At 50.8% G+C, this 24,839-nt stretch overlaps 1 protein-coding gene and 1 pseudogene across 1 annotated transcript; one reads left to right on the forward strand and one right to left on the reverse strand.

The window, feature by feature from the left end:
* Window positions 1-5,903: 5,903 nt before the first annotated feature.
* Window positions 5,904-24,025, forward strand: LOC129074804 (ultra-long-chain fatty acid omega-hydroxylase). Its single transcript, XM_054578670.1, has 12 exons — window positions 5,904-6,125; window positions 9,290-9,434; window positions 14,370-14,423; window positions 14,544-14,671; window positions 14,873-14,994; window positions 18,575-18,842; window positions 19,843-19,909; window positions 20,019-20,148; window positions 21,762-21,895; window positions 22,711-22,775; window positions 23,419-23,501; window positions 23,848-24,025. Exons 1-12 carry the CDS (start codon window positions 5,904-5,906, stop codon window positions 24,023-24,025), a joined length of 1,596 nt encoding a protein of 531 aa, XP_054434645.1.
* Window positions 16,409-16,817, reverse strand: LOC129075028 (histone H2A.V-like; annotated as a pseudogene).
* Window positions 24,026-24,839: the final 814 nt, after the last annotated feature.

Here is a 24,839-nt window from a genome sequence, read left to right on the forward strand (position 1 = left end):
GGTTGAGCAGGAGTGCTCTTGTTTGGGGGACAGGAGCAACCCAGCTGTGGAAAGTAGACAACTTCCTCATTCATTGAGCTCCTCCCCTGAGCAGCAGCTGGACCTCTTGCTATTATTCCCATTTTGTAGATTAGAAGACTGAGGCTCCCAGAGTGAGAGCCGGCTGGGGACCCACAGCATATGCTCTTCCTGCTGGGAGCAGAGCTGGTGTCTGTCCTGGGAAAGGCTGCAGCCCACGCCTGGCATAGGAGGGTGGTGAGGTGGGCACAGGGCTTCGGAACTGCCCTCCTTGGCCCTCCTCAGGCACCCACGGGTACGCACTCACCTGTGAGGCCGGCACAGGGCTTCACTCGCCCTTTTCTCTGACCTCTCCAAGGCCCACCAAGCCGGAGCAGGGAGCTCTTTTCTGGCACCAGTGCTTTTTCTCTTATTCCAATTTTTTCCCCTTTCAATCCTTCAGGAAAACATTTTCTTCGTTGGGCCTATCAGCTAGGACTTTCCTGGGTCGGGGTAGGGCCTTTGCTGTGACTCCACTCAGAAGCCCCCCAACTCCCTCTGGGGGCTGCTGGGAAGATGAAGTGAATGACTGCGAAAGACACAACATCCAGCATGTGCTGTCATTTACAGAGCGAGGGAAGGGGGCTGCCTGATGGTGGTGAAAAATGCACTGCTGAGGCAGAGCTGGGCCTGGAGGAGCTGCCATGGGCTGAGCTGCGTGAAAGGCATGATGGGTGGAGGGAACAGCATGTGCAAAGGCTCTGAGGTAGGAATGAACTTGGCCTATGGCTGCAGTGGCCGGAGTTGAGTGAGCGAGGAGGAGAGCGATGGGAGACAGGGCTGGAGGGGTCAGCAGGCCCCAGGCTGCACAGGGCATTTTGGTGCATGGAAATGACTCTGAATGGTGTTCAGGGTGTAATGGGGAGCCTCGGGGGATTCTGAGCCGGGGAAGGCCATGGTCTGGTTTCATTTAGGAAGGCTGCCGTGTGGGGAAAGGACCGCGGGGCAGGGGCCGGATAGAAGCGAGGAGAAGCGGGAGCAGCCTGCTGCGGAGGCCTGGCGTGGGCTGGGATGGTGGGGATGGAGAGCAACGAACGGACATGAAAGACGTTTAGGGCAGACAATGGATCGGATGTGGGAAGAAAGAGAGAGGTAAGGTGAATCTGAGGGTCTGGGGATGCCCCGAGGAGTACCTAGGAGGTGGCTGGACCTACGGGGGGTGGGGGGTTGACACCGAGACATGGGCGGTGCTTCTGAGATGAGGTCGTGGAGACCATGGAAGGGGTGAGATCCCCTGGAGGCATACGCAGAGGGGGAGGAAGAGATGACACAGGGCCCAGCGCCTCGGAACCCCCACATTTACAAATTGGGTGAGGGGGCCCTTGTGGCAGATGTGGAGGATGGGCAGGGATCAACTTCTGAAGGGCTTTGGATACCAGGCTGAGGCCAGTGGGGAGCCATGGAGGGCATTAGAGCAAGGAAGTGGCAGACCTTTAGAAATGTGACAGTGGGGACTGAGATGGGACCCAGACTGCAGCCAGGTTGCCAGGGGTTAGAGATGTGACCCTCTGTTGGCTGAATATGTTGGCTCTCCCCGCCCCCGCCCCGACCCCAGGTCCCTTCCCCTGCCACATGCAGGAAAGGCCACACTGGGGCGGGCCCGGAGATCATCTTTTACAGCCAGCTCAGTTTCAGATGGGGAAACGGGCCCAGAGCACAGCCAGCCAGCAGAGGAGTCAGGATTAGTACCCAGCTGCTCACGCTGTGTGTGTGTATTTAATAAGTAAGCCCCTTTAATTTACATTCTTCACTTCACTCAGGGCTCTGCTCAGATACCCCTCCCCAGAGAGGTCCTCCCAGACCACCTCACCTAATAAGAGTGCTCTCTACCCTTTTACTCTGTGTATTAGTGTCCTGGTGCTGCCATAACAAATGACCACTAACTGAATCCTGTCCCCCTCACCACCGCAAGACAAAACTTTCTTCTCTCACGGGTCTGGAGGCCAGACGCCTGAAATCCAGGCATCAGCAGGGCCCCACGCCCTCTGAAGCCTCTGGGGCAGGATCCTTCCTGACTCTTCCAGCTTCTGATGGCCCCAGGCATCCCTTGGCTTGTGGCCACATCACTCCAATCTCTTCCATCTTCACCTGGCTTTCTCCTCCTCTGTGTGTCAAATTTCCCTCTACCTCTGTCTTCAAGGGAGACTTGTGACTCCAGTTAGGATCCCCCTGGATAATCCAGGATAATCTCCTCATCTAAAGGTCCTTAACCCCATCTACAAAGACTTTCCACAAAAGGTCACATTCTTAGGTTCCAGGGATTAGGACGCAGTGTCTTTGTGGGGGAGGGACAATATTCAGCACCCCCGGCCCCCACTTTACCTCCTTCACCACTCGTAGACTTTATATAGTGTGTTTTTTTAATTCTCACCCTATGACTTTGACTTGTTCATTGATTTTTAGAGAGAGAAGAAGGGAGAGAGAGAGATTGAGAAGCATCTATGTGACAGAGAAACATCAATCAGTTGCCTCCCATACACACCCGGACCAGAGATCAAACTTGCAGCCTAGGTATGTGCCCTGACCCAAGATCAAACCTGCAGCATTTTGGTGTATGGGACAGTGTTCCCACCAACAAAGTCACTGAGCCAGTGCTGTATGGTGTTTCATCGTGTCTGTTGGTGATCACCTCCCCTGAGGACCAGAGACATGACTGTCCTGCTCACTATTGTATCCTCACTACCCAGAAAAGAGTCACACACATAGCTGGGGCTCAAAAATGATTTGCCAACTGAATGCTGGAGAAATGCACGTAGAGCACTTGGTGAAGGGCCTGGCCCGTGGGCCACAATTCTTAGGAGTAACCGCTAGCCGGCTTCCCGCCATCGCTTGGGAGAATCATTATACACCATTCAACTGGTAAAGAAATAAATACCCGCGGCTACTTCCTGTCGAGCATGTCACCGGAACGGCCCGTCCAAGAGGCGGCACAATGGCACATCGGCGTCCCCCATTCAGAGCATCTGCCTGGGACGCGTGACTTGGAGCTCTCTGTGCTTTATTTTGGGGAGCAGGTTGCCTACTACCCCTACCTCTACCTGGGTCTTTTAGGGTGCAGATCACCTACACCAGGCAGTCTGTATTTTAAAAAAGATTTAAAATTGTGGTAAAATACACATAACATTTACTGTCTTCACCATTTTAAGGGTGCAGTTCAGCGACATTAAGTACATTCCTATTGTTGGGTGACCATCACCGCCATCCGTCTTCAGCGCTTTTTCATCTTCCCAAACTGAAACTTCGTCCCCGCTACACTCTCACTCCCCACCCTGCCCCCCCCGGCCCTGCCACCCGCCATCTGCTTCTCGTCTCCAGGAACATGACTCCTCTTGGGACCTCCAGTCAGTGGGACCGCATGGTATTTGTTTTATTGCGACTGGCGTATTTCATTGAACACAATGTCCTCGAGGTTCATTCGTGTCGGAGCCGGGGGGTCACAATCTCCTTTTCAAGGCTGAATAACATTCCGTTGTAGGGGCAGACCCCGCTGTGCTTATCCATTCACCCACCCATAGACACTTGTGTTGTTTCCATCTCTTGGCCATTGTGAATAACGCTGCCATAGACACGAATGTACAAATATCTGAATCCCTGTTTTTACTTCTTTTGGAGATCGATCCAGAAATAACATTGCTGAGACATGGTACTTCTAGTCAATTTCTTTTGAGGAACTTCCATACTGTTTTCCATAACGTGGCTATACCATTTTACATTCCTGCCAGCGATGAGTATGGATTTCAGTTCTCCGCATCCTTGCTAACACGTGTGTGTGTGTGTGTGTGTGTTCATAGTAACCATGAGTGGTAATGAGTGGTAATGTCATCTTCATTCTAAGTCACACCCTCCCAGTGGGCCTTTCCAAATTTGGTGATGACCCACCCAGATCTTTTCACAGGCTGCAATAATCAATACAAACTTCATGTCTTCTGCATGGTTGATGAGGTTGGACATCAGCTGGTGGCGAGCTTGAGTCTGAGCTCCTAGTGGGGGCACCAGCAGCTGGGGTGGTTGGGGACTGAGGTTCAGGTGGGGACCTGGAGTGTGGGGTTTTTTCTTTCTTCCTTCCATTCTTTTTTCTCCCTCCCTCCCACCCACCCATCCTCCCTTCCTTCCTCCTCTCCTCCTTCCTTCCTTCCTTCCTTCCTTCCTTCCTTCCTTCCTTCCTTCCTTCCTTCCTTCCTTCCTTCCTTCCTTCCTCCATAAGGATATGCTTTTTATTGATTTTAGAGAGAGAGGAAAGGGGGAGAGAGAGAAACATCACTTGAACCCACAATCTAGGTATGTGCCCTGACTGGGGATCGAACCCTCAACCTTTTTGTGTACAGGATGATGCTCCAACCAGTCAAGCCACCCAGCCAGGCTGGGAGTGCAGGGTTTCTTTATCTGTGTTGCCAGAGAAGGTAGGAGCATAGAGGGAACACTTGGCTAGTAGGACTGGGTGGAAAGAAGAGGTGAGGAGGACAGGACCCACCATTTTCAGGAATCTCCTTGGCATTTTCTGAGACACATGGGTTCTCAATATGAGGGTGATTGAGGTTGATTTCTGGTGGGGTCTCCCTTGAGCTGGGGGCACTGACTTTCAGTTGTCTGGAAAATGGAGAAAGTGATATAGGACCTTCCTCCAAGGATTGCTTTAAGATTCCATGAGACAAGGCTTGCACGTTCCTGAGCGTGGTGCACAGCACATAGTAAGGGCTCCGCGCCTGGCCACTGTGGCATTGGTATTGTTTGTTTTGCCCTTCGGGAGCTGACTCTAGATCAAGGACTTGAGTGCAAGTAGTTTATCTGGGAAGTGATCACAGAGAAAGACAGTAAGGAAGAAGAAAGTGAACCTGAAAGATTTGAAAACAGGGACTCAAGCAAATATTGATACATGGCCATACAGGTTCATAGCAGTGCATGTCCCGATAGGCAAAAGGTAGAAACATCTGAGATGTCCATTAACAGATGAATGAGTAAAACAATTCCTTAAAATGGCATATCCCTCAGCAGAAGGAGTGAAGCACTGACACAGGCTACGATGTGGATGAAATTCCAAAACATCATGCTGAGTAACAGGCGCCAGGCGCAAAAGGCCACAGAGTGCGTGATTCCATCTATATAAAATATCCGGAATAGGCAAATCCATAGAGACCGAAAGTAGATTGGCCAGGGGCTGAAGGTACAGGGGAATGGGGAGTGATGCTCATGGGGACTGGGCTTCCTTTTGGGGTGATAGAAATATTTTGGAACTAGATAGAGGTGCTGGTTGCACAACAGCATGAATGTACTAAGCGCCAGTGAATTGGGCAGTTTAAAATGGTTCATTCTATGTCGTGTGACTCACCTCAATTTAGAGAAGGAAGAGGAGGAGGAGGAGAAAGAAGGAAGTGAGGCCTTTACTAGAGGAACTTTCTCTTGTGGGCTGCAGGAGTTTAATCCCACTGGTCATGCATGTGGAACTCACACCCCAGGGCCGTTGCGCCCAAGGGCAGAAGGCGCTGGAGTATATATCCAGCCACACTCATCAGTCATTGACGAGAGCTCCTTTTGGCGTGGGGTGTGACTTAATGTTCCAGCACCCCGGCCAGCCCCGGGGGCAGGGAAGTCAGGAGGCATGTCACACAAAGTCAAGGCTGAGGGCACATGACGGGGCACTGGTTTATCCATCTGACGAGCTGGCTGGAAGTTACTGTTGGGGGCAGGAGAGATATGTACCCTTGGCATCTGGGAGTCACATATATTGAGGGCCTACTGTGTGCCAGGCACACCATGCTTGACTCCACAGGTCACCATGTGAATGGCACTCATGCGGCTGGACGGTGGTTCCCACCTGTGCTGACCCCCACCCGATGTTCCCCCCCAGGATGCTGGCCATCACGGAACGCCTGCTGTGCCTTCTGGGACTGGAGAAGACCACTTTCCGCCTGTATGCCGTGTCCGTGCTCCTGCTCTCCCTGCTCTTCTTCCTCTTCCGCCTGCTGCTGCAGTTCCTGAGGCTCTGCTGGCAATTCCACATCACCTGCCGCCGGCTGCGCTGCTTCCCCCAGCCGCCCCGGCGCAACTGGCTGCTGGGCCACCTGGGCATGGTGTGTGTGGGCAGGGGCGGGGCGGGCTGAGCAGATCCCAGGTGTCCAGGGGGTCCGATGGGCAGCACGCTGGCTTCCCACTGCCCCCTGCCACAACGAGAATGTGGTTGGAGCCACGAACAGACCAATTTGACAGGATGTGAGACTGAGGCTCAGAGAGGGCAAGCAGTTTGCCCAAGGTCACACAGCTGGGATGAGGCAGAGCTTACTCCAAAGTTTTCTGTAAAATTCCAGGCTATTCCTGCACCTTCTATAAGATATATATTATAGCCTATGATATGCTCAGAGTGCAGGTACCAACGCCTGTGAAGTCCCTCACGGTCTAGGACTCTGGTTGGGGACGAGGGGGACACGCTTCTGTAGATTTTATTGCTCCATCCCCAACGCCAACCCCAGACCCTCTCTCCCTCTTTAATGCTGTGGTCCCAGGTGAGGGCTCCAACCCTGCCCTTGCATTTCATTTCTTATTTCATGTGTACGTGCCAAGTATTATTCCAAGCAATTTATAAATGTTAACTCATTCGGTCCTCTCGACAGACTTGGGAGGGAGGTCCTATGACTGTCCTCATTTGCACATGAGAATACCGAGGCTCAGGGAGCTTAAGCAGCTGACTCTAGGCCACACAGTTCATGAGTGGCAGAGCCAGGTTCAAACACAGCTGCCTGGCTCCAGTGCCCCTGCTCGTAGTTCTCTTTCCTCTGATACTGCTAGTCTCTGGTTAAGAAAGGCTGGACTTTTCTAGAAGGGCTTCAGAGGTCAGGGGAGAGAAAGCAGACTCCTGAGGGCCCTGAGTGTAGAAGTACACTTGGGAGAGGCATTTGAGGCAGCCGTCTCAGCGTGGACTCGATGCCCTTGCCTACCGCCTACTGCCTGGGTGACCTTGAGCAAGCTCCTTCCCGCACCCCCATGCCTCAGTCTCCGCATCTGAAATGCAAGGGCCGCAATCATTCCTAGTAAGCTCGTGGGATTGTTTTGGCAATTCCTGCAGTCTTGTCTGGGGCTGGCTTGGCCTGGAGCCTGCTGCACAGTGGTGGGTGTATCTGTTCAACTCCTGGGTCCTGCAAGGACAGGAAATATCAAGTGATTCTAGCATTTTACATACTGCTTGAGGGAGTGTCTCCAAGGAAGGAAGCAGGAGATCTATTTCCACTCAACAGTGCAAAGAACATTTATTTAATTTAATTTTTTGAATGATCCCCCTGGGGCCAGCACCCACCAAGTTTTGTCTGTTTGTGCCTGAATCCCACCCCTCGCCCGTCTTTCCAGCCCTGCCCAGGCCTCATCCACCCCTGTTGGACCATAGGCCAGTCTCCTCCCCGGGCTCCTTCCTCCAGTCTCACCTCTTCAGTCCACTCCCCATCCTGCCCCGAGAAGGATTCTTTAATCCAGCCATGTCCCCCACCCCACTCATACACCTTCCATGGCTCCCCACTGCTGCCTGGGGAAAGCCCCAGCTCCTCAGCTGGTGTTCAAGGCCCTTTCAACGCTGTCCCCTGCCCTCCTCACCTGTTCCGCCATGCCCCTCTGTCTCACCAAATGAATGACTTCCTGTTCCCATAACGAGACTCCCACTTCCCCCTCCCTTGGCCTTTCCTGAAAACTGGTCTTCTGCCCAGAATATCCTTCTCTGTTCGATGAACATCTACCCATCTTTCATGCCATATATCCAGTGCCCTTCCTCCAGGAAGCCCTCTGGTTCAAATGGTGGTCCTAGAGGTAATAACCAGGCCCTGGCACTCAGGCAATTTAGTAGAGTTTGTTCTGAGGTCCAGCCTTGACCTCATGGACCCAGCTCACCTCTCTGGGCCACAAGACCTGGGGGAGGCATCAAGTTCCTTGAGTGTGAACAGTCTCAAGGCTGATCTTAGTAGAACAGCATCGTAATAGGAGCCAGAGAGGAGTCGTTTGTTCATTTATTCATTCCATAATTGCTGGGCCTTACCACTGGCCGGGCACTGTGTTAGGGCCCTTCGTATCTGAGCACTCCCATAGTTCTCACGGCCTGTGAATTAGGGATGGATCTGCTCTGTAGCATGGATTTGATCTTTGGTGCTCAGAAAGGTTAAGTGACTTGCTCAAGGTCACACAGCAGCTGAGGGTGGATTTTAATTCAGATCCATCTGACAGAGAGCCTGAAGTGCTTCTGCGTCATAGACCATGTTGGTTAAGAGCAGGCATTTGGAGCTGGGAGGCCCATGTTCAAATCCTGGCTTTGCCCTGTGGCAGGTGGCGCCCGTGCCTGTCCATGTCCTCTGGGCCCATTTCTGGGTACAGTGGCCTGACTTCCAGCTGTCAGCACCTGCGTTCTAGGGCTTTCTCTAGCAGCTAGAGTCCACTCTGCTGTGTGTGTTGTGAGCCCGAGAGTGGCCCCAGGAGTGGCCTTGGCCGGTGACTGTGGCGCTATGTGAGTTGGCATATTAATGCATCAGCCCCCGCCACTTGTGGGGGGATTGACTGAGATACGCGTCTCTCAGGGGTTCCCCGGGGTTGCCCATGGCGGTACCTTCCTTGACAGCTCACTCTTTGCTGACAGTCTTTCCTCACTCCGTCACTTCCCCACCTCCCTACTCATGTTTTTTTGGGGTCACCACCCCAAATAAAGTGACTTGCCCTGAAACCCTTGTATTGGGACCCGTTTCTGTGGAGGCCCAACCAGGACAGTCACTTCCTCTCCTGTGACTTCAGGCAAAGTAAAATGGGGAGATAGCCGCCACTCTGTCAGGAGGTTCTTCCGTGGGTTGAACGTAAATCTATGAAAAACGCCCCAAGCTGCGCCCCACATTGCAAGCACACATATTTGTTAAATGGGACAATATTAGTATATATCATTGCTAACAGCAAGAACTCGATGAACGCCAGCCACCGCCATTGTCGTGTTTACTCTTCCTGCTTTTATTTCTTGAACTCCGGCTGGGCATCAGGACCCGCGCTCGGGCTCTCGTGTTTTGTTATTTCATCAGCCCTCTCGGCTGTCCTGGGGCAGAGTTGATTCTTTGCCCCTTTTCAGATGAGGAGGCGCAGGCTCGGGAAGGTGTGGCCGACTCCCCGAGTCGTATAGCCCTTTCTGGCTTGATGCGAAGGCAGGGGAGGTGGCAGGAGGGAAGGACCGGGGGAGGACAGGGCTGGGCACCTCCTCACTATCCTTCCCTACCACCTTCCACAGTATCTTCCGAATGAGAGGGGCCTCCAGGATGAGAAGAAGGTGCTGGACAACATGCACCATGTGGTCCTGGTGTGGATGGGACCTGTCCTGCCACTATTGGTTCTGGTGCACCCTGACTACATCAAACCCGTGGTGGGTGCCTCAGGTAGGTGGGCAGGGCCTCTGAGTGACAGGTAAATCCTCCACTCTCAGAGCCCACCAGGGCTTCGAGGCAGGTGGGCTATCCGGAAGACGGGTTATTTGAGGAAGGATTTGAAGGATGAATAGGAGTTCACCAAAGCAGAAATGGCAATAGAGAGAGTGGGAAGAGCATGGGGAAAAGTGTGACTAAAAGAGCCCCGGGAACTTGGAGAGGATGCTCATCTACTGGGAAGTCAGAACCAAACACGTTCGGATAAGTAGTTGTTGGCCTAAGATTCTGTTAACTGGTCGTTGCTCAATTCTAATGGCACACCCAACATTTGGGTTCTGACACGCCCACTCTGATGATCCCAACCTATACCCTGCTTTCTTCACCCCGGCTGACCCTGACTGGCAGAGAGATGTAGGATGTTTCCTTCCTTCCACAGTTCACACCTCCCCCATGGTGTAGGACTCCTGGGTGCTTGGCAAGCTCTTGCTCAGCCTTCAACACCCAGCTCTAATGGCCTCCTTCTCTAGGAAGGCTCCCTCGATACCTCAGCAGACCACAGTCCTCTCTCCCGGACTTTCCCATTCTCAGACGGTGTAGGGCTGAGTGTGTCCATGTCTGGCTCTCTTTTTCATAAGTGGGGCTCCGGATCCTCAGTGTGGCCTTGAGTGCAGCTAGCTGGGCCTCCCAAAAGCACCAGGGGACATTGGAGAGAGACGGACGGGAAAGGAAGAGCCCCAAGAATTTCAGGCTCTCTCGTCTCAGCTTGGGTCTCTACAAACACATCTGGAGACGGCTTTCCAGGCTGCCACCAGACTCCAGGAAAGAGTAGGGGACTGCCATCCTTCCCTCCCCCAGCGACACCGCCCCTTGCCTCACCATCCTCACTGTTGCATCTGTGAGGGGGTGACCATCCTCATTGCACAAAGGGGGAAACTGAGACCTTGGGAGAGGTGACTCTTCCAAGGGATGGGCACTGGCTTTGGGAAGAGCCCTGGGGCCAGGACTGGGGTGGGCTGGGTTAGGGTCCTGGCCGGAGCACACACCTGCCGTGTGACCCACAATTCATCCAGCTTCTCGGGGCCTCAGTTTCTGATCTGTAAAATGGAGCCAACGTGAAGACTCAAAAATATAATGTAGGCAGGTGCTAAGAAAAGTGCCTGCTCTTCTGCCTTTTTAATATACTTTTTCCTTTCCTGGACTCCTCCTTTTTCTCCTTCTCACCTCCTTCCCCCCAGAGCATCAGTTCCATGAGTATCATCCCGCATGGTTTGAGACTTCACATAGATCAGGAAGCAGAGCCCCCCTCATGGGCTTGGCACTTAGCAGGTGCTCCAGCCTCTTCTTCCTTCCCATCCCTTGGGACGCGCAGGAGACCCACTGCCTCCCCCACTAGAAGAACAGGATGGGGGACTTCAGGTCGGGGAGGGTGGGCGGGGCAGTGAGTCAGGTGAGGCCTGGCCTCAGGGCACCCCTGCCCCTCCGTGCCTGCCACCTGGGGTGGGACAGGCCTGGCCCGAACCTCAGACTTCACCTGCCCCCGGAGCCTCCTCGGGGGCCACCCCTGGGGACCTTGCTGCTCTGAACTTGAACTAGCACAGCCGATGAGCCCAGAGAAAAGCACGAGTCCTCCTGGAGCCTCTGTTTTTTAAAATCTCCCGGTGGGCATTTGGGATAGAGAACATCCATGGCGAAAACATAGGTGAAGGCGAGTTACAGAGGGCAAGACAGGATATATAGGCATGGAACTACAGCTTGCGTTTATACGTTCATTTTTTCATTGAGGTGAATTCACATAACATGTAATTAACTATTTTTAAAGTGTATGATTTTAGAGTGTAAGATAATTAACGTGCTCACGATGTTGTGCAATCATTGCCTCTCTCTAGTTTCAAAATTTTTCATGGCCCCATAAAACACCCTACGCCCATTAAGTAATCGCTTGTCATTCCCCCTTCTCCTCACCTCCTGGCGAATATTAATCTGCTTTCTGTCTCTATGGAGTTTCCTATCCTGGATATATTGTCAGAAAGGACATACAAAATGTGGTTCTTTGTGACTGAATTCTTTCACGCAGCATGTTTTCGAGGTTCATCCATGTTGTAGCAATTATCAGAACTTCTTGCTCCTTTTAAGGCTGAGTAACAGTCCCTTGTCCATTGTATGAATATGACACAATTTGTTTATCTGTTCTTCTGTTGATGAACATTTGGGTTGTTGCTTCCTTTTGGCTGTTGTAAATAATGCCAATAAGAACACACGTGCCCAAGTTTTGGTAGGTACAGATATTTTTATTTCTCTTGGGTAGATACGTAGAAGTATCTACCAAAAAAAGGTGTGGGGTCATATGATAATTCTATGTTTAACATTTGAGGAACCTCCAAACTGTTTTCCATGGCAGCTATGCACCCCTGTTTCACTAATAGGGCCATAGTGTGAGTTGGGGACCTAGGTATTCACCTCACAAGTTCCTGACACCAATGACCAATAATTATAATCACAGTTATAAAAGTGTCCAGCAGATGGTTAGTTGTTCATTTATATGCACAACTATTTAATGAGCAACTACTGTATGCCAGGAACACATTAGCTCATTCATTGAGTTTTTGTAGGGCTACCATGAGGCAGGCAGGATTGTTCTATTTCCCCTTTGGCAGGTGAGGACATGGAGGGACACAGTGGCAACATGGCCAAGTTGACACACCTAGTTAGTGGTGGGGCTGGGGGTTGAACCCAGGCTCCGCTAGCCCAGAGGCAAAGCTCTCAACCAGAGTGATATGCAGCTTCCTATTGGGCACCGTGCGGAGGCTTTTCTTCTATGACCTCCCCCAGGATAGATTCTACCGTCCCCTTGTTACTGGAGGGAAAATTTTGGGAAGAGGCAGCCTGGACACAAACACTCCTGGCACTGGGGGGCTAGCGCTGGAGTGGAGGAGGGACCCAAGGATGGGAAAGCAGGGCTTCAGCTGGAGAGGGGGCTTGGAGGCTTTCTGCAGGAGGCATCAGTGAAGCTGGGCTTTGCAGGACACCTAAGAGCTTTCCAGATGAGTAATTTCGGGCAGAGGACCCTGCCAGTGCAAAGGTGCACATGTACGAAAGTGCTAGGGGAATTCAGGTGACTTGGGGTGTCTGGAGTGAAGATGATGTGTGTGGAGAAGGCAAAAATGAGACAGGAGCTGGACTCAGAGTATCTTTGTGCAAAGTGAATGAGCTCGCGTTTTATCCTGTGGGTGATAGGGAGCCACGGGAAGTGTTTTAGAGGACAACCGTTGGACAGGTCTGGGAGTCAGAAAGACTTCGGCGGGGCCTGGCTTAGGGTCGAATCCTGACAGGAGAGGAACAGTTGGATTCCCACACACTTTTCTCCTCCATATTTCTTCTTCCAGGGAGCCTGCCTTGACTTCCCGCAGCCTTTTCTCGGTGCCTCCCTCCTCTCTGGCATACTTCCTACCTTCTTGCTCATCGCACAACGTGCCTCTGCTTCCCTTTCCCACCCCACCCCGAGCTCCTCTAGGCAGGGTGTGGAGCTGAGTCACCTCTGGGTCTCCAGCATCACCCAGCATGGGCTGGGCACAGGAAGGTAGCCGAAGAGGTGTGTATCAAATGGGAGAATGAGTGGACGGAGGAATTGGCCAATCACTGTACGATTAGCCAATTCCTGGGGAGCATGTGTGTAGGAGGCTGAGTCACAGCTTGGGCAAAAATTGACATCACTTGAGTTTCAGGTACTTCCTTCCTGGACCCCTGCCCATTCTGTCCCAAATTGCTTAGCATATAGAAAGAAAATTGCCCTGACTGGTGTGGCTCAATGGGTTGGCATTGTCCTGCAAACTGAAAGGTTGCCATTCGATTCGCAGTCAGGGCACAAGCCTGGATTGCGGGCCAGGTCCTCAGCTGGGGGCGTAATAGAGGCAACCAATCGATGTTTTTCTTGAGCATCGATGTTTCTGTCCCTCTCTTCCTCCCTTCCACCTTCCCTAAAAATAAATAAAGTCTTTTTTTTTTTTAAAAAAAGGAAATTCACTCTCTCACTTACCCATCCATCCATTAATTAATTCATTCACTTTTTTATTCACTTATTCATTCTTTGATTAGTTCATTCATTCATACACTAAAAATTTACTTAACAATAATATATCAGTGATGGACATGGTCCCTCCCCTTAAGAGGCTTGTAAGTGGATGGACACAATTCAGACAGTGATTGGTGGGGGAGGGTGTGACACGCAAGCAGAGGCTAAAAGGGTGAGAAAAGAGTGTTTGAGGCAGAGAGGGCATGTGGTGGGAAGCCTCCGAGCAGAGAGAGAACACAGCTTTTTCCACGGAGCTGAGAAAAGTTTTGTGATGTTAGAACGTTGAGTATGTGTTGGGGGAGTGGGAATAGAGATGTCTGAGGGAGGTCTGGACTGGTGTAGATCATTCAGAGCTTTGAAAGTGGGCTCAGCAACTGGTGCAGGAAGGGGCATGGTTAGATCTAGAGTCAGATAAAATCCCCATGGGGCCAGGGTTCAGGACAGGCTGCCAGAGCAAGGCTGCAAGCTGGGAGCCCGAGTTGGTGGAAAAGCAGGGATGCATTAAGTTGTAGAAGACCTTCTTCATGGGCAGCACAGCCAGGTTTGGAAGTGAGAGATAGCATGTGGGGTTATTGAGTGTATGTTGAAGGACAAGGTTGGAAAGGCACACAGGGGCCAGATGGGACAGGGATTTCAATGTTAACTTGAGCTTGAACTTTTTTTACCAGGGCAATAGGGAGCCATGGGAGGTGTTTGAGCAGGGGAGCCTCATGTTCAAGTCAGCATGTTATAAGGATCTTTCTGGGGTAGGTGTTAGGATGGATTGGAGGGGTGAGGTGGGAGGTTGGAGCCCAGAGAGGAGCCCCAAAGAGATCAGAAGCAAAGGTCAAGGGTCAGAATTCTGTTTTGAGTCATCATTGCCTTGTCTGTTTCTGCAGCTGCCATTGCCCCCAAGGATGACCTTTTCTATGGCTTCCTGAAACCTTGGCTGGGTGAGTGCTGGACTGGGTGGGGGGGTACTTTAGGGAAGAGGGGCGGAGCATGAAGTTTATTGGAATGTTTCAGAGTAATGGGAGAGACCCCCCCCACCTAACCTCAGTCTTCGGGCCCAGGGGATGGGCTGCTTCTTAGCAAAGGTGACAAGTGGAGCCGACACCGCCGCCTGTTGACGCCTGCCTTCCACTTTGATATCCTGAAGCCCTACATGAAGATATTCAACCAGTGCACCAATATCATGCATGTGAGTCCCAAGGTTTCACAGGAAGAGGGTATCCTGGTGGTGAGACTGGTCCAGGCTCCACCTCGTGGGTGAGCCATGTGATGCCATGAAGCCTCACTTCCTTTATCTATGTCGGGCTTGTGGTGAGGATGCAGCTAGGTACCTGTCAGCCAGGCTTTCAGTCTGTGGTCTCTGTGCCCATTTGGTGTTTCTCTCTTCCAGGCTAAATGGCGGCACCTGGCAGAGGGTCCAGTGGTCTCCCTTGACATGTTTGAGCATGTCAGCCTCATGACCCTGGACAGTCTTCAGAAGTGTGTCTTCAGCTACAATAGCAACTGTCAGGAGTGAGTGTGGCTTACCTGGGGAAGACAGAACCAGCTGCTTTATGGGCAAGGTGGTGGGAGGAGAAAAGTGGTGTTAGGCACCTTTGGGCTGCTGGTGCTCTGCCAGATAGGCCATGTGGTTCCAGGAAACTCATGACATCTCTCTGAGCCTGTTCTGTAAATGCTAGTTTCTCTCATTTCTCTATGAAGGCTATGTGGTCTTTGGAAAGTATCTGCCTACTTTCTGAGCCTCTGTTTTCTTGTTTGATGACAGTCCCTGACCATCTGAGAGATGCTTTAAGGATAAAATGATATAGCACTACTGTGGCACACAGTAGACACCCAGCGGGTATTTGTTGAATGAATTAGTAACATAACCATTGCATAATCATGTCCTGGTTTTTTCATTCATTCATCCATCATATATTCACTGTGCACTTACTGTGTGCCTAGTACTATGCTAGGTTCTGGGAGTATGGTAGCAAAACAGATGAAACTTCAGTTCCTTGGAGCTTATAGTCTAGGTGGGGATATAAGAAATAAAGGACATAATGAATGTTAAGTTTGGAGTACATAATAGGTTCTCAGTAACAAGTTTCTGATTTTGTTACTCTGGGCCTTGTAGGGATATGTTTCAGCTGGGTAAAGTGGAGATTGCCTTAGTAACCAATCAATCAATCAATCAATCAATCCAAGAAATATTTGCTGAGTGCCTACTATGTGCTAGTCCTGGACTAGGCACTGTGAATACAGTGGTCAATAAAACAGACAAGGTCTTGGTCTTCTAGAGCTTATATGTTGGTGGGAAGAAAGGCACTAACCATGAACAAATAAATAAACAAAAAAAGGACAGACTGTGATAAGTGTATGAAAACAGCGAGCACACTTCAGGACCAAGGACAGCTCCTTGAAACCCTAGCCCAGTGATTTAGTTGTTTCTGTTTTGATGAGTTTTACTGAGATGTAATTCACATGCCATACAATTCACCCACTCAGAGTACACAATCCAGTGGTTTCTAGTATATTTACAGAGTTGTCCAACCACCATAATCAATGTTAGAATATTTTCACCGAAAAGAAACCCTGTACATTTTACTTTATTTTATTTTTTTGGACATGATGTTTATTGAACCTATTGTCCAGAGTAGAAATGTCTGTACGAAACCAAATGTTTGTTACTATAACTTTTGCATCACAATTAAAGTCCAAACAGTTTTTTGAAAAACCACCAACTGAATCAAAACTCTCTACATCAGAATCAATCTCTTCTTTGAAGCTGCAGTAACACTTAAATATAGCTAAGATGCAAATGCAGGCATTTGGTTGGTTGGAAAGCTAATTAAACTTCCAACTTGCTCAAGTAGAATTACAGAAAGGCAAAATTGTGTTTTTCATAGAGATACAGTCCACTGGAGTCACCAGCACTGGACAGCTGTTACAGTCCTGAGATAATGAGAAATCCAAGCGTCCTTTGGACAGTCTTCCGCTGGCCTTTCTTGCCAGAGATTTGTGGATGGTTGGAGTGACACCACCACCACCAGTTGTAGCATTGGTGAGAGGGAAAGTCTAATTCTTCATCTCCATGAATAGCAAGTTGCAAATGAGGAGGGGTAATTATGCTTTACCTTTAAGTCTTTTGAGGCATTTCTTGCCAACTCAGGTACCTCTGCGGAGGGGTCCTCCAGGGTGACTGCGCTGTACACAGCTGCGGTCACACCACCGTGTCCACAACTGGCTGTCCTAGGTTTCAGGGCCACCAGAAACTGTAAGCTGGCCCTCGGCAGGCAGGAAACCACCTTTGCCTTGGCCTTCCTGGAGTCCTCCCCAGCCTTACCGCCAGTCATTTCAAATTCTGCTGAAGCTCAAACAAGCAAGGCAAAGAAAGGGCTATCAGACGCCCAGTGAGATCCACCGCCTCCATGGTCACACCGTGAGTCAACTGCCCCTGCACATTTGAGCACTCACCCCCACACCCACTTCCCCTCCAGGTCTAGGCAATCGCTAGTCTGGCTTCTGTCCCTATAGGTTAGTCTATTAGGGAAATTTCATGGACAGAATTATACAGACTTCTGTGGCTGGTTTCTTTAACTCACCACAATCTTTTCAGATTTTTCCATGTTGTAGTATGTATCAACAATTCATTTTTATATTGCTGAATAATATTCCATTTACTACATAATATCACATTTCACTTATTCAGTTATCTGTTGATAAACATTTGGGTTGCTTCCACTTTGTGGGTATTATGAATAGTGCTGCTATAAACATTCGTGCACAAGTTTTTGAGTATATATGTTTTTAATTTTCTTGGGTATATACCTAGGAGTAGAATTGCTGGTTATATGCTAATCAATTATGTTTAACTTTTTGAGGAAGTGCCAGATTTTTTCTTAAAGTGGTTACACCATTTTACAATCCCACCGGTATTATATAAGGGCTCTAATATCTCCACACCCTCTACAATCCTTGTAATTATCTGTCTTTTTATTATAGCCATCCTAGTCAGGGTGAAGTGATATCTCATTGTGACTTTGATTTGTATTACCCTAATGGCTAATGATGTTAAGAATTTTTTCATGTGCTTGTTGGCCATTTTTATATCCTCTCTGGAGAAATGTCTATTCATATCCTTTGCCCATTTTTAAATTGGGGTATGTCTTTTTTGAGTTTTAAGAGTTCTTTTTTCTTTAAAATCGTCACCCAAAGATATATTTTAATTGATTTTAGAGAGAAGGAGGACGGGGTGGTGGGAGGAGAGAGAGAGATGTGAGAGAGAAACATTGATTGGTTCCCACCTGACCAGGGATCAAACCAGCAACCGTTTGGTATACAGGACGATGCTCCAACCAACTGTGCCACCTGGCCAGGGGGAGAGTTCTTTACACAGTTTAGATACAAGTTGCTCATCAGATCCAAGATTTGCAAATATTTTCTCCCAGCCTGTGGGTTGTGGTAATTTAGTTTTAGTGCTGTTAAATCAGTTTGGAAGTCCTTATCCCTCTTTGGGCCTGTCTTAAAATACACCTAGGTTTTGGTTTTATTCAGGTGTGGTGAGGGCAGTAGATCAGAAGATGATTGGTACTGAAAAGACGGTTTATTCCTCCCTGTTCCCAAGGGGTGGGGTGGGGGTGGGGATGCCACACCACACAGGCCACTTGGGAAAACACCAGGAGAAAGGATGGCAAAAGCCTTTGCGGGGCGTGGTTCTAGGAAGGAACAAGAAATGCAGGGCATGCAGGATGGGCTAGTTCGGATCATTCCAGCAGGCTCTGGGATGTAAGGATCTCTCTGCTGTCCAGCACCTGGCCCTGGGGTGCTTAAGGCAAGAGGATAGGGGCCCCGCCGGATCAATTTTGGAGTAGGGGCCATGGATTGGTTGGCCTGCAGAAGAAAGGCATGCTCCTTGGTGAGTCTCTAGGAATAGGCTGTCCTGGGAGGGGCGGTGCCCTCCAGTCAGCGAGGTCCCTGATGGCAGAGCATCAAGAATACAAGAAAATGAAATACAGTTAACCCAGGGCCTCTCTTCATCACCTACCCACTGGGAGAGGAAGCTTGTCTTAGGGAATGGGTCTTCACTCACGGCCCTTCTTCTCCCTGGCAGGAAGATGAGCGATTATATCTCAGCCATCATTGAGCTGAGCTCACTGACAGTCCGACGCCAGTACCACCTGCACCACTACATCGACCTCATCTACTACCGCACAGCAGATGGGCGGCGCTTCCGTGAGGCCTGCGACATCGTGCACAGCTTCACCACGGAGGTCATCCAGGAGCGGCGAATGGCACTACGCCAGCAGGGGGCCGAGGCCTGGCTTAAGTCCAAGCAGGGCAAGACCTTGGATTTCATCGATGTGCTGCTCCTGGCCAGGGTGAGGCTGGGCCTGGAGGGTGGGCCCTTCCCAGGACGGCCCCCTCAGGAGTTGCACAAACTGCCTAAAATAATAAATGTCCAAACTAACTTCGACATAGGATGCAGGCAGAGGCAAAACATGTTAAGACTTACTCCATTCGTGTGCTAGGGCCGCTGTAACAAAGTGCCATTTATTAGGTAGCTTAAACAGCAGAAATTCATCTTCTCGGGTCTGGAGGTTACAATCTGGGATCAAGGTGTCAACAGGGTTGGTTTCTTCTGACGCCTCTCTCCTTGGCTTGTAGACGGCCGTCTTCTCCCGTGTGTTACATCGTCTTCCCTCTGTACTTGCCTGTGTCCTAATCTCCTCTTCTTCCAAGGACTCCAGTAATATTGGATTACAGCCACTTCCATGACCCCATTGTACATTAATTCCTTCTGCAAAGGCCCTATCTCCAAATACACTCATATCCTGAGCTCCTGAGGTTTAGGACTTCAAACCTATGAGTTCCAGAAGTGGGGATAGAGGTGGGGAGGAGAGACACAATTTTCCCCATAATACTTACAAAGATGAAATACATGACCTTGAAGACACGTGACACTTGCAGAGAAAGGTGATCACCCATCTGTGGTCCTTGGGTGGAATTTCTGAGCAGCACCTGGGTTCTGGATTCAGACAATCCTAGACTCCAGTTCTGACTCTGATGCTTCATGGATGCTTGACCTTCATCATCTGAGCCTTCCCTCTGAGCCTCAGCTGCCTCATTTATGACATGATGACCCGATCCCAAGGTGGTGCTGGCAACGAGCTGCTCAAGAAACACGAGCTCCTTTCTTCCTCTCCTCTTCGACTCTCTTTCCCTCTTTCTTAGATAAGGTGCAAACCTCTATCTTCCTGGAATCCTTTCTCCTGCAGCTTGGCTTAAGAGAGAGAGAGGGGCATCTTTGACTTTGGGGGAGCCCCTAGCACATGGAAGCTGGGATAAAGTGGGCTGAGCATTGTCTACTGTCCATTCCAGGATGAAGATGGAGAGGAACTGACAAATGAGGACATCCGAGCTGAGGCAGACACCTTCATGTTTGAGGGTGAAGACATGGGGCAAGGCCAGGGGAGGATGGGGCGTGCCCACTGTCTGAAGATAGCCTCTCTGCTATCGCCAGGGAGCCTCCATTTGAGCTTCTCCTCTGCCTGCAGGTCACGACACAACATCCAGTGGGCTCTCGTGGGTGCTGTTTAACTTGGCCAAGTACCCAGAGTATCAGGAGAAATGCCGGGAAGAGATCCAGGAAATCATGAAAGGCCGGGAGCTGGAGGAGCTGGAGTGGTCAGTCTGTGGTCACGGGCGTGGTGGGGGCAGGTTGTGCTGTGGGTGTGAATCTCTCTCCTCTACCACTTATTGACTTTCTGACCTCAAACAAATCACTTAAGATCCTTGAAATTCAATTTCTTTAACTGTAAAACAGGATGACAATAATGCATCTGCCTATGTCACAATGTAGGAGTTCTTAGGAGTGTCTAAGTTAGCAATGGTTGCAGTAATGCTGCATAACAAACAGCCTCTAGACTCAGCGTTTACAGTAAGCATTTATTTTATTTCTTGCTCTTGTCTGCACATATTTCTTGTTCTTGTCTGCATATTGCACTCATTACTGCTGGGTGATGCTGAATTGAACGAGGTTGCTTCCAAACTGAGGTTTGGGTTAAGGGCTGCTCCACGTATCCCCTCATTCTCCTTGAACCAGCAACTACTCTGGGCATGTTCAACCCAAGGCAGACTCAAGAAGCACAAAGAGCCATACAAATTTTAAAAAATTTTCTTAGGGTGACATTGGTTAATAAAATTATATAGGTTTTAGGGATACAATTCTACAACACATCATCTGTATATTGTATCGTGTGTTCACCACCGCAAGTCAAGTCTTCCATCGCCATGGAGAGCCACACAACTTAAAACCTCTGCTGGCATTGTAACGTTCCACTACCTATGGCAAGTCAAATGGCCAAGCACAACAGGAATTGGGTGGAACATAAGCTTTGCCCACCTAAGTGGAACACACTGCAGAATCACAGGGCACAGGTACATAATTTGAATACAAGGGGAAGTGAAAGATCAGGAATAATAATCCAATTGACCTCACATGTATGTTGTATAGAGCTGCTTCTGGGTGATGCAAAGAAAACACAGCATTAAATAACATCAAATAGCGAGAAAGTGGCTCATTGTCAACCTTTCAGATTATGAACTCAGGGAGAAACTCTCACTTGGGTGCATTTGGGTCTTCAACACCTTGCTAGCTGCCTTTTTAACAAAGGGAGAAGATGCCTCAGGTTCTGAGCACTGCGCAGGAGCTAGTATCTACCCAGGACTTAATGAATCTCTTCTGGTTTCCCAGGCGTGCTTATGTTTATGACACTTTTATGCCAGGTATGCTGTTTGTCCTTTAAAGTAGTAACATAAACTTTTCTTTGAAAGAGAACCTGTTGGTGTAAAAAACAATCTAGATCATGAACCAAGAGTTATAATTAATCTAATTTTGGGCTCTGAGTTCAAAGGAAAAAACCCCCTAAGTAAATAATAGTAAAAGGAGAGGATGTATGGGCTTTTAAATGCTGAAACTGATCCACACAAGCTGGTAAATTGCTGCTGCCCAGACCCCTTGGCTTTCCTGGCACCTCCTCCTGTGCCCCTGATTTCCACATAATTCATCAGTAAAAAGGTTAATGCTGGGCCCTCAGAAGCTGGCCAGCACTGGTGTGATTTGCTGGAATTCAGACGCTGAGGGTCAGTGGTGTGTGCAGGGCACAACTGCAAACGTGCAAACGTCACAAGTCGGGGCAGGTCTGAGATTGTGGACTAGTTTCCTGTGAGGTTGCTCCCGAGAATGTGTGTGTATGGCCTGGCCTTCAGTCACCCACCCCCCATCCCATGCTCCCCAGGGATGACCTGACCCAGCTGCCCTTCACCACTATGTGCATCAAGGAGAGCCTACGCCAGTTCCCACCCGTGACCCTGGTCTCCCGCCGCTGCACAGAGGACATCAAGCTTCCGGATGGGCGCATCATCCCCAAAGGTGCGCGCCGTGTGCTCCCTGCTGCTTGGCTGCTCTGCCGTTCATGGGGCCCTGGTCATGCTTGCCCCAGGGCCCCCTCCCTATAGATGGGGCAGCTCTCTGTGTGGCTGGTGGTGTAGAGGGAAGACAGATGTGGGTGAGTCCAGATTTGAAAGAAGCAGTGGGTGTGGCATAATGGGCCTTGTGTAGGTACAGGTAGGGGAGGGCTGGTTTCATTCAGTTGCCAGATATCCCCTGGAGACCCAGCCCTGTCCTGGGTGGTGCTAGAGATCAAGGGAGGCCTCATCCCCAGGACCAGCCTGGGGGGTAAAGCAGGGCACAGATGTTCCCAGCCATGTGGGGTCAGGGATGGACTCAAGGGAGGGACAGGGGCTGGTGCAGCCCAAAAGAAGGAGCCATGGCTCCACCTGGGGGAGAATGCCTGGAGGGCTGCTTGGAAGAGGAAATGTCGGAGGTGAGCCTTGGAGGTTGGAAGTGAAAGAGTGAGAACCTCAGGGTACAGAGAGTGAAAGGCCTTCAATGACAGACCGTGGCACTTGAACTTGATTCCTAGGGCACCAGGGAGGTGTCTGAGCTAAGGAGGAGAAATTCCAGATATTCGAGTGAGAAAGACCCCTGTGTGGCCAGCAGAGCAGCCAGGAAAGTGGTGGGGACCTCTTAGGGAGCCATGCAGCACAATCTTGCAGGGAAGGATGGGCAGGAAAGGTGGCAGATGGCTCATGGAACACCATGTTCCAGAGGAAGTAGGGACGGGGGAGGTCCCCAGAGGAAGCCCTGACTCCCTTCTGCCTCACTGACCCCACCCCTCCCCGCAGGAATCATCTGCCTGGTCAGCATCTATGGAATCCACTACAACCCTACAGTGTGGCCTGACTCCAAGGTGAGCTCCTCCTCTCCCTCGGCTTCCTCCTCAGAAGGCGCAGTCCGGGGCCAGTGGGCGTCCCCTGCCCTGCGTCCTAGGGAGCCAGACAACAGGCCTGAATGCAGGATTGGAGCGCCCCTCCCCCCATTTATGCACCCATTCCTTGTGAATTCATCACGTCCACAAATATTTATTGAGCACCTACTATATGCCAGACCCTGTGCTGGGCACTGAGGACACAGAGAGACGTATTCTCTTTACCCTCACGGAGCTCACAGTGAAGTGCAAAGAACAAAAATAAGATGTTGTTGGGTATTAGTAAAGGTACAGAGGAAATAAAAAATGGAGTGGGGTGGGGGATAGGGGAGCACCTTAGGTTACATGGTGAGGCAAGATCTTGTGGAAGGAGACAGATTTGCGCTGAGACCTGAAAGTACGAAGAGCACGGAGAAGCATGTTCCAGGCAGCATTAGCAGCAGGTGCAAAGGTTCTGGGGTGGGAATGGGCCTGGCTGGCCTGAACAGCAGCAGGCAGTGGTGTGGCTGGATTGTAGTGCGGTTCTCTCTGTCCAGCTGGGCTGCTCCCCAGAGGCGGGGGTGGGGGGTGCCAAGCTGATATGCGCGAGCCGGTCCTCAGACTCATCCTGGCTGCTCCTGCTTAGGTGTACAACCCCTATCGCTTTGACCCAGAAAACCCGCAGCAGTGCTCGCCACTGGCCTTCGTGCCCTTCTCTGCAGGACCAAGGTAGCTCTTCTATTCCCCCCAGTCCAAGCCAAGCGTGGGAGGATAGTCAGGGGTGTGCTTATCAGGGACAGAGACCACACCCCACCCACGGGTCTTTCTGCTAACGTGGCACCCTCTTCGTATCCTCAATGCATCCATGAGCCCCCAAATCAGATCTGCAATAGCGCCCCTGGGTATTAAGTGCACCTTACTGTGTGCTAGGTCCTGAGTTCTGGGCTCATAGGCTCCCAAAGGCTCTGTGGTGCATTGTCCCGTTTTGCAGATGAGGGAACGGAGGCCCTGGGCGGGGGCGGGGGGCGTCATTTATCTAGTCCCAGGAACCCCGCTCACACAGTCCTTCCTCCAGGAACTGCATCGGACAGAGCTTCGCCATGGCCGAGATGCGCGTGGTCGTGGCGCTGACGCTGCTGCGTTTCCGTCTCAGCGTGGACCGAACGCACAAAGTGCGGCGGAAGCCGGAGCTCATACTGCGCACAGAGAGTGGCATCTGGCTCAACGTAGAGCCGCTACCTCCGCGGGCCTGAGTGCAGGTGCACCCTGCGGAGCCTGCGGCCCAAGCCCCGCCCAGAAGCCGAGGCCCCGCACCCGAGGAACCAGGCCCCGCCCCCAAAGTCCTGTGGGCATAGGCCGCTCCCCTCGACATCCAGGCTCCGCCTCTGGAGGATCGGGATCCTCCACTGAGCAGCCGGTTGGTGCAGGCCAAGCGCCTTGAGGTCCAGGTCCTATACCCTTGAGTGCTTGTTCCTGTCCTGTCGTTTGAGGACCAGGCTAGGCCACACTTCTTGGGCCAGGCCCCGCCCACCGAGACTTTAAAGACCCTAAGACCAGACATCTAAGGCGTCCTGGGTTCAAGCCCGGCCCCCCGTGGATTCTGGCAGGCTTCTAAAGGGAGGACTTGGGAGCTGGAACCCGAGGTCAGAGCCTTGAACTTGGTTGGACATCACCTTCCTGAGGCCCCTAGCTCAGATGGGTGAACTTCTCAGGCATCAGGCTACATCCCACCGCTATTTGCTTTTGCTGTTTCTAAAACTCAGGCCCTCCCTCCTTCTCAGCCCCTTCCGTACTCAAAGGCCCTTTTCTAAGTGTTCTAATTTTTGTAGAATAAAAGCAAGGGACACAGACATCCACCACCGCCCACCCTCTAGCACGATGAAGACCCTGCTGCTCAGATCCCAGCAAGGAAATGAGGGGCCCTGAACAGCTGGGAGGCAGCTGAGGGAAACTGCGAGCTAGAGGCTGGAAAGCCATTTGTCCTCGGACATAAACTCAGACTTTTTGTGACAGTTTGTGTATTAATTTATTTCATCAACAAGCTGCATATTAATTAAGTGTCTGCTG

Source organism: Pteronotus mesoamericanus, unplaced genomic scaffold (genome assembly GCF_021234165.1).
Source record: "Pteronotus mesoamericanus isolate MK-2021 breed Mesoamerican mustached bat unplaced genomic scaffold, CSHL_Meso_final contig_502, whole genome shotgun sequence".
Taxonomy (NCBI): Eukaryota; Metazoa; Chordata; class Mammalia; order Chiroptera; family Mormoopidae; genus Pteronotus; species Pteronotus mesoamericanus.

Coding starts and splice junctions, on each gene's coding strand:
- LOC129074804 (XM_054578670.1), top strand. CDS start 5,904: ATGCTGGCCATCACGGAACGCCTGCTGTGCCTTCTGGGACTGGAGAAG. Junction 14,995..18,574: donor TACAATAGCAACTGTCAGGA/GTGAGTGTGGCT, acceptor TCTCCCTGGCAG/GAAGATGAGCGATTATATCT. Junction 22,776..23,418: donor CAGTGTGGCCTGACTCCAAG/GTGAGCTCCTCC, acceptor GCTCCTGCTTAG/GTGTACAACCCCTATCGCTT.